The sequence below is a fragment of the Megalops cyprinoides genome, chromosome 3 (genome assembly GCF_013368585.1).
Source record: "Megalops cyprinoides isolate fMegCyp1 chromosome 3, fMegCyp1.pri, whole genome shotgun sequence".
Lineage (NCBI taxonomy): Eukaryota > Metazoa > Chordata > Actinopteri > Elopiformes > Megalopidae > Megalops > Megalops cyprinoides.
Window position 1 is genome coordinate 15,332,362 of NC_050585.1, and position 9,504 is coordinate 15,341,865.

General features: G+C 35.2%; 2 protein-coding genes across 2 annotated transcripts; both read right to left on the minus strand.

The window, feature by feature from the left end:
- Positions 1-3,470: 3,470 nt before the first annotated feature.
- Positions 3,471-4,412, minus strand: LOC118774151 (olfactory receptor 52E8-like). The gene has a single exon (XM_036523307.1). The coding sequence runs from the start codon at positions 4,410-4,412 to the stop codon at positions 3,471-3,473; it is 942 nt and encodes a 313-aa protein (XP_036379200.1).
- Positions 4,413-7,366: 2,954 nt separating this feature from the next.
- On the minus strand, positions 7,367-8,302 carry LOC118774152 (olfactory receptor 1468-like). The gene has a single exon (XM_036523308.1). The coding sequence runs from the start codon at positions 8,300-8,302 to the stop codon at positions 7,367-7,369; it is 936 nt and encodes a 311-aa protein (XP_036379201.1).
- Positions 8,303-9,504: the final 1,202 nt, after the last annotated feature.

A 9,504-nucleotide genomic window follows, 5' to 3' on the forward strand; every position in this document is an offset into this window, starting at 1 on the left:
AGGTAGGGGAGAGCAGGTTGTATTTGCTGTTGCAAACTTTTTTTAAACTGAAACAGTGTCGACCCTAACTTAATATTTTATTACTTCTGCATTAGTGCAAGTTAAAGGAAGAAGATTCTGAGAGTGTGACAGGCACTTTATGGCAGAGACAAGTTGTGAACCTGTGACAGACGCGTGGAACATTTCATTAAAGACTTTATCAGAGGTGTAAAGCAATGTATTATAAGTACTGTCATTTTTGTATTTTAGTATTTCATTGAACAAATAGTACTTATCTTGTGTTTTTAAATGAGAGTACTTTTACTTGTGTACATTTTGAATAAAAGATGCTACTTTTTATTTCAATATCCCTCCCTAAGCAGTGCATCCAAAACAATGCTGCGCACATTGGTTCATATCATATCACCAGTTCTGAGCAGAAAATAACTGGAGCCACACCACTGGCTAAATCATCTACCAGTCATTGTAGCAAGTCAGTAGCTAATCAAATCAAAATTCCACAAAAAATGAGTGATTAGTTTTTTCTTCAGTGGTTGATTAAAGACTGTTTTACACAGATATGGCATAATGGTAATGGAGGACATGGGGAAGGCCACTACCAGGTGCTGAGAGGCTGAACATCCCTGACTGCACCTGCACAAACTATTGAATTTGCAAAACACAAAGGCAAGTAGTGTGAATGGAGATGCTAGCATACAATACTTACCTTACGCTGAGGATACATGTAAGTGATAGATTTCCAAAGTTTTGTTAGGAAATAATTGTTTGAGAGGATGCAAGGAAGCTAAATGCTGCTAGCTATTTAGTTAACAGTACCATGACAATGGCAACTAATTGGCTTAGCCAATGCTAGGATAATCATTTGCTGCTATCACAATAAATGCCCATAAACTTAGCTAAATGGTATAAGCCAAACCTGCCAGCCTAGCTTGTGGTACTGTTAGCTAAGAACTCACAAATACAATTGGTGTTTGCTAGCCACTTGCTAGTCACTTGCTAGTTGCTCATGTACTGCCTACCTCTTTATATTCTTTGGTACTATCAGCTAGCTACACTATAATACTATCATGCCCCACATTCAAGAGAATTGTAATAACATGTAGGCTTACTAACTATATCAGTGAGATGGTTAACAAACTAAACATTTTGTATGTTCTTCCTTTTTGATGAATGCACATAATGTTGCACAGGACAGCTGGGGGAACACAAAGGAAATTATGTAAAGTTGTGTAATTTATACATCATAGTAAATGATTCCAAAAAATGTCATGCAAACGTTGTTTTTAATGAGATACTTTTTTTACCCTTAATGAAGTAGTTTTCAGGTCAAGTGCTTGTAATTACACTCAAGTATATTTTCTAATGAACAGTATACTTCTATTTGAGCAGTATTTCCCAGTACTCTTTCCATCACTGAACTTTATATGATGAGCTTGATGTCTGGGTTTACATTTACATTTATTCACTTGCAAGATGCTTTTATCCACAGCAACCTAGAAGTGAGGCAGGGTACAACACAAGCAAAAACCCATATAAGGAGTCAACAATATTAGAAACATTGCATGACAAAGTTTCAATAGTTGACCCAGGCAATGTACAAGCTAGCTGGTAGGGATATGAGTGCATTAAATCATAACGTAATTTTTTTAAAGGAAAAAAGTCATAAGAAGACATAAGAAAAAGACATAAAAAGACATAAGAAATTGCTTTATGTGGTAGTGTTTCAGGTGAGCGCAGAAGAGCTGTGTCTTCAGATGTTTCTTGATGATAGTGAGGGACTTGCAGAATGGAAGAAGTTCATTCCACGATTGGGAACAACGGCAGAGAAAGTTCTGACTGGCCACTCTATAATGTTATTGATACCAGACCTGTCCCACATTTTTAGGCATTAGCAGTGGATTGAGCCATGTCAGACTATAACCTGTGGTTTGTATATTACTAACTAGGCCATTTAAAACACTTTCCAGGTATGTTGGGCACAATGTCCCTTTTATAACTTATATTTCCAATAAATGACACAAATGAATCAAAATAAATCATGATTTCAAAAGGAAATGTTTCCATGTTATAGTTCATTTTTTGGATATTTAAGGCTTATGGAATTGCTGCTTACCATCCATCAATAACATGAATCACCATTGGTGGATTGTGTGCTAAAAACAGAGAAGTCTGACATTGGGGACTCTTGAAATTGTTCAGTACATCTGTGCCAACTCTGCACTGTGTATATGGTCATGTCAGCGCACCAGTTTTCTCAACAGAGTTTGTGTGCCTTCAGCTGGAGGCAGTGGCTGGGCAGTGCCTGCAGCTGGTGGCAGGGGGTGGTAATGTAGCACAGCGGTGAGGAGGAGAGCTCATAACCGAAAGGTTGCTGGCTCAGTTCCCTGCTGAGGCACCCTATTGTCCCCCTGGGCAAGGTGCTTAATCCACAGTTGCCTTAGTAAATATCCATCTGTATAGATGGGTGTAAAAATTGTAACCTGTGTAAGTTGCTCTGGATAAGAACATCTGCTCAATGCCAATAATGTAATGTAATGTACCAGGATGTATCATTGCCTTAAACTACAAATGGCCAAAGGTAGTTTTTAAATGCTTTACTTCCATTCATTTGATCACAGTACAAAACATTATTTACAATACAATTAAGTACACAAGTACTGTACAAAGTCAGTCAAGATGCTAATGAGGAACACAGAACAGTGAATTGCTACCTCTTTTTTTCACTGTAGTCAGTCAGTTTGACTTATACAAGTCAAACTGGCTTTTGCTAACCTCTGCCTATTTTAATCCAAAGATAAAGGGGTTGAAAATTGGTGGAATTATTAGAAATTCTAAGACCAAGAAATTTTGTAGACTCTGTGGGAAATCCATTATTCTATATTGTGTGTATATTGTGTCAAAAAGCAACTGTGAAATTAATTAAGGAGACCAAATATGCCACACAGGTATTCATAAATTTGTTTTTACTCTCTGTGGATTTTATGTACATTCACATAAATGAAACAAATGAAAAATTCAAATGATCTAAAAAGAAATGTTTCCATGGTATTGTTCTGTCATTTGGCTATCAGGATTTATGGAATAGTTCCTTTTTCCAATTATTCCTTCCCACCCATCAATAACATGAATAACTGACAGTGAATTGTGTGCTCGTAAAAAAAAAAAAAAAAAAAAGCCTGACATTTGACCACATAAAGATAAATAAATCTAAGCGTACACTATACTGTGTGAGTCAGTATAGTATATAAGTCAGTGCATCAGTTTTCTCAGCAGAGTTTACACGTAATCAACTGGATGTATCATTGTCTTAACAAATTGCAAACCACCAGGTTACATTTTAAATGTTTTCCTGCCATTCATTTGATCATATTACAGAATTCTTCACAGCACAATAATTAAGTACACAAATAGTTAAATATTAAAATCAAGATTAAAAAGTTATCTAAGGAGTCACACAGAACAGTAAGTTGCTACCTATTTTTTACCCTAGAGTGATTCACTTTTATAAACACACTCAGGGCTCTTTTGCGAACCTCTGCCAGTTTTAATCCATAGATAACAGGATTAAATATAGGTGGGATTATTAGAAATTCTAAAACCAAGAAATTGCGTAGACTCTGTGGGAAATCCCTTGATTCAAATCGAGTGTACAATGTGTCAAAAAGTAAAGCAACTGTGAAATTAATTAAGGAGAGCAAATGTGGTACGCAGGTATGCATGAATTTGTTTTTGCTCTCTATGGATTTTATACAAGCAGCAATCAATTTAAAGTAAGAACAAATAATGAAAACTACAAGAGACAAGTATGTGAATATATTGATGAATCCATAAATATTATTAATAAAAGTTGGTTCACAAGACAGCTTCACTATGGACCAGTTGTCACAATAGAGTTTATCAATGTAGGATCCACATAATGACAACCGGTTTGTTAACAAGAGTGCTACAGATGCAGAGAAAACAGGTAATAGCCAGGAAAACAGGAGCAATTTTATGAGAGTGTTGTTTGTCATAACAGAGTGATAATCCAAAGGCCTGCATATTGCCACATACCTGTCATAAGACATCACAGTTAATGTTGTAAATTCACATAGAGCAGAGGCATAAATCACAAAAACCTGCAGAAAACATCCAACATCTGAGATCGCATAAGTATCAGACAGTAAATCGGACAGGAATTTAGGGTAGAACCCAGCTGTTCCAAACAGTCCATTAATACACAGATTACACAGGAAGATATACATGGGCTCATGGAGAGCTTTCTGCAGGAGGATTGTCACTATCAAAGTCAGATTGAGAAAAATGATCAAAATATACAAAATAAGAGAGAGAGCAAAATATATATGTTTATCTGACTTTGTTGCTTTTGGTTCTGAGAGAGTGAATACTGTAAAGTAGGATATATTGTCCATCAGCAATCTTGTTTCTTTCAACTGCAAACCTAGACAAAGATAATAGCATTAACGAGAAACAATGTATTCATACAAATGTATGACTTAAAATTATGAGAAATCATGTACATTATGTATCCATGATAAACAAGACATGCATCGTGCAGTAAAAATATACCCGATATGTGAACAAGGTTTTCTGTTTTGATCTTACTGAAGGCTATTTGTTGAATATATCAACTCCGAGGAATGGTAAAAGTAAAACTCTTCTGACTTGTTCCTGTGCACACTGTGCACACAGGATGTGAGAAAGACATGTCTGTCCCAGTATCCCAAAGCTGCATGCTTGTAACCCTTCTTTTATACTCTGTTATCACACACCATGTCAATTACTCTTACTCCCTGAAGATATAGAATCCAGACATGATTGGGTGCATAAAAAAATTCTCTCCTACATGGATGCATATACTGCATATTTTTTTATTTATGCAGAGAATAAGTGCAAAAACTAATCCTCATGGTCTGCACAAGTTAATGTAAGAATACGTCAAAACATGGTAATAATAATTAGGGGTGTGCTGATTGGTTGCAAAATGTGAACATTAGTATGACCTTGGAATATTTTCCACCTGTGAGTATCATAGGAATATTTTTGGAGTTTTATGTAGTTGGAAAAGAGCCTGACCATTTCAAATATAATGGAAAACCCCTTAATTCAGCAAATCATTTGTAATTCAATTTTAATTGGATAGCACTAGTGCTTAGCAGTACATGAACACTGATTTGAATACATATCTCTTACCCGCCCCTCTGTGTTAGGTATCATTCTACACATACTCACACTTCAGTGACACATGATTCAGCTGATCATTTTGCTGTCTTTCAACTTTGTTATCAAGTGAACAAAAAGTATTTTCCACCTAAACATTTTATTCAAATTCTTTTTGACTATGCAGTTGCTTTGTGTGGGTAGATATGAGGTTGAATTGTTCAACTCAGCTGAACCAGGGGGAGTACCAAGCAAGCAAGTAGCAAGCTAGCTAGCAAATGTGTCTACCTTGCTGTCACTCCAAGGGAGAGGTGGCAGGGAATTGTGTGTGTGTCAGCCTGCACTGTGATGAGGCAAACTTGCTTTAGCTAAGTATCACTATAACAAAGTCTCCTGGATTTACTTCTAGATAGCTACCATACATTCAGATTGGCTCAGACATTGTTAATATTTGTGAAACGTGCACATATTATGAGGTTATTCATAGTTAAACAAGGTCTCCAACAGTGGAAGCACTGTGGCCCACAGACATATGATTTTTTTGGCTCATGTAGGCTAACAGCTAAAAAAAAGCACCCCACTGATAACATTATAGCCACTTACCATCTTGTGATCTTGTGTTGTGAAGACGAAATCTGAACTTGAGGAGAGAAGTCTACAGTTTCCAATTGTCCTCTGCTGAAAGTCTTGAGAATGTCTTTATTTTATTATTCCAGAATATTATTTCCCCAAAGAGAAAGACACAGAGTTTGGATACACTCATGCTGTGAAAAAGGAACAATCAACAATGGCAGCTGAACTTGACCTACATTAAATGAATTCTGGTGAGATCAATTAACAGTACATTTGCAAGCAACAAATACAAAAGCCACAAGCACAATGGTCAATAAAAGGATAAAAGGCACAATAAAGAAACTAGAAAGTAAAATAAAGTGAAATCCTCAACTGCAGTTTCAGTTCCATTCCAATTTTAGTTTCAATTACCGCTTTCTGTTCCCTCTTCCTCACCCACAGGAAAAATCTTGCCAAAAGTAAACCACCCAATTTAAAAGATATGTGGGTGCATAAGTTCCCTGAAATTGACAAACATATTCATGAATTGGCTTCTTAACGACTTCTCTTCATCACTCTACATGAATGATGAATGATTCTCTTGCTAGCTAAGCAGACAGCACTAATCACTCTGGTTTCAAGATTTAAGTATCCTCTGATGCAGACTGAAGACCCACCTCTTCAGACTGCATCGTGGTTCCACCTCAGTCCCTACCCCCTAACACCTGCTACTTGTATTATTTGTATTACTTGCTGTTTATTTTATGTGTAGTATTGTAATATGTTTTGGATTCTGTGATCGTGTGACTGATGTATGGCAATGTGCTTTGCTTCACTTATCTAGTCAGGTTGCACAAGCTAACTTGTGGTGGGGCTTGAATGGTGTTATGCACACACTCACTGATCTAGGAGCTTTGTTAGTGAACATGATTAATACATTCATTTTATTAATATATTCAGTTTATTCATTAATATGAATAAACATGTATTACATATAACTGTATCCAGGGGATTTACTTAAAGCAAAATAAATTTGAGGAGAAGAATGAAAGACCCACCAACAAAGTTCAAAATAAAAGCTCGTCCTTAAAACCTCTTCTATTTTGAAACACCCCATCTCCATGACTGGCAGTAAGGTGTTTTAGGGGTTAATTTGATTATGTAGCTTCAGTATTGTCAGATTGATGAGGTGTAGTTCTGATGAATCTCTGACATGAAATTCTGATGAATGATTGGTTCTTGCTGTCATTTTAAAAACCGATGCTTATTGTTAAAAAAGATTGTACCTCTTTATATAATCAGTATTCTGGGAGGCAAACTTACAGACACACTGCCTCTTGAACAAATATTGTCACATTTATTAGATTTTAATATTTATGGTAACAAAAAGAAAAGCAAAACCAAAGAGATTTCAGTCTGACATTTTCTGTGGGTTATTGTTCTTGAGATTTGGTTGTGCCAAATTGCATAGCTTTGACCCAGCCCATGTAAAGCATTACTGAAACATCTCTGAAAACAGCAGTCATTTATGTACATAAATGATATCAATATTTTTGTAGAGCTTACAATAGTGTCATTATAATAGTGTAATAAAATCAAGTTTGACATGTATTAATAATGTGAAATAATAAATGGCATTAAAGGGAATTTGTCATTAAAGAGAATTTGCTGCTTTGAAATTTATTAATGCTCTCAGTGCTCTTTTACGAACTTCAGTCAATTTTAACCCATAAATAAAAGGATTGAAAACAGGTGGAATTACCAGAAATTCTAAAGCCAAGAAATCACGTAGAGTCTGTGGGAGATCCATTGATCCAAATCGTGTGTACATTGTGTCAAAAAGTAGAGCAATTGTGAAATTTAATAAGGAGAGCAGATGAGGCAAACAGGTATGCAGAAATTTGTTTTTGCTTTCAATGGATTTCATGCAATCAACAATCAATTTACTATAAGAACAAATAATGAGAATTACAAGGAAAACATACATAAGGATAACAATGATTCCAAAAAGATTATTAATGATTGTGGGTTCACAAGACAGCTTCACCATTGACCAATTATCACAATAGAGTTTGTCAATGTGGGAACCACATAATCGCAACCGGCTAGTTAAAATAATTGCAGTACCCATACAAAAAGTAGGACAAAGCCAGGAGAACACAAGCAATTTTACAAGAGTGCTGTTTGTCATAACAGAGTGATAGTCTAATGGCCTGCATATTGCCACATACCTGTCATATGCCATCACTGATAATGTTGTAAACTCACACATAACAGAGGAGTAAATCACAAAAGCTTGCAGAGAACATCCACTGTAAGAAGTCAAATGAGAGTCAGAAATTAAATCAGACAGAAATTTAGGGTAAAAACCAGCAGTTCCATAAAGTCCGTTAATACACAGATTACACAGGAATATGTACATGGGCTCATGGAGGGTTTTCTCCAGGATGATTATGATTATCAAAATCAGGTTACATGAAATTATCAAAATATACAAAATTAGACAGAAAGCAAAATATATATGTTTAACTGACTTGACTGCATTTGGTTCTGAGAGACTGAGTATTGTAAAATATGAAATATTGTCCATCAGTTCTATTGTTTCTATCAACAGCAAATCTAGACAGAGAAAAAACTTGTTGTCATAATGAATTCATATGAGTATCAGACTAAAATTTTTGGTAAACAAATAATGCAACACATTTACCAATAATGTCAACAAGGTTTATTTCTGGCTGTTTTTTAAATGTTTTTTCTATTCTTTGTGTTCTTTGAGCAAATATGAAAAAGTGGGATATGTTGTCCATCAATAAATGTTTCTTTCAACTGCAAACCTAGAGAAAAGAAGACACATAGTAAGTGCATTCATATTGGTGCTGACCTATCAAGTAGACATAGAGTACAATCATATTACATTATTTTTATTCATCTGGCAAATGAGCTTATCCATAGTGACTTATGAAACTACATTCAAACGGGTTAGGCAATTAGCTTCACAGATACTAAACTATCACTGCCATCCTTGAAATGTAGTGCTATTGAGGAAAACAACAGTATTACATGCCGTAAAATGATGTACAACCTTAAAGTATTACATGTATACCAATATATTTTCCACAGAATGTAACTACTTTTCTGCTGTGATTTCAATCTAGTTTATATATCAGCTTTGCAAAGTCAAAAGCAAAAACAATTAGGCACCATGGACCTAATCAAGCTGAAGATTAATTTTTTGTTTTGCACTTATATATATATATATATATATATATATATATATATATCAATGAGTCAATCAGTCAATATTGCTGCTGATACTTCATGTTGTTACCTGTTTTTGTAAATAGAGATGATTGACTGAAGTGGAATTTGTAGGGAAGACATCCCTGTCCTGCACTCCCAAGATCACACTGCATCTCAGCTTTTATACTCTTAGTTCTCATGTTTAAGTATCCCTTAAGACCCAGGCACAACTTAATAGTTCATTGCAAGTGGATCATCGTTAACAGGCTACATGAATACGCACAGTAGATCTATTTTTGTTATATCAATAACAATTAAGGGCAAAACCTATTTTGCACATGGTATATGTAAGAACAGTCATTAAGGTTCATCAACAATAATATAAAAATGCTGGTAGAATGAAAAAGTAGAGTACAATACAAATCATTTGACCACTAACAACATCAAGCAAGAAGTCAAGTCAAGTCAAGTTTATTCATAAAGCACATTTAAAAACAATAGCAGTTGACAAAAGTGCTGTACAATTGGAATAGCAAAAACCGTAAGACAACA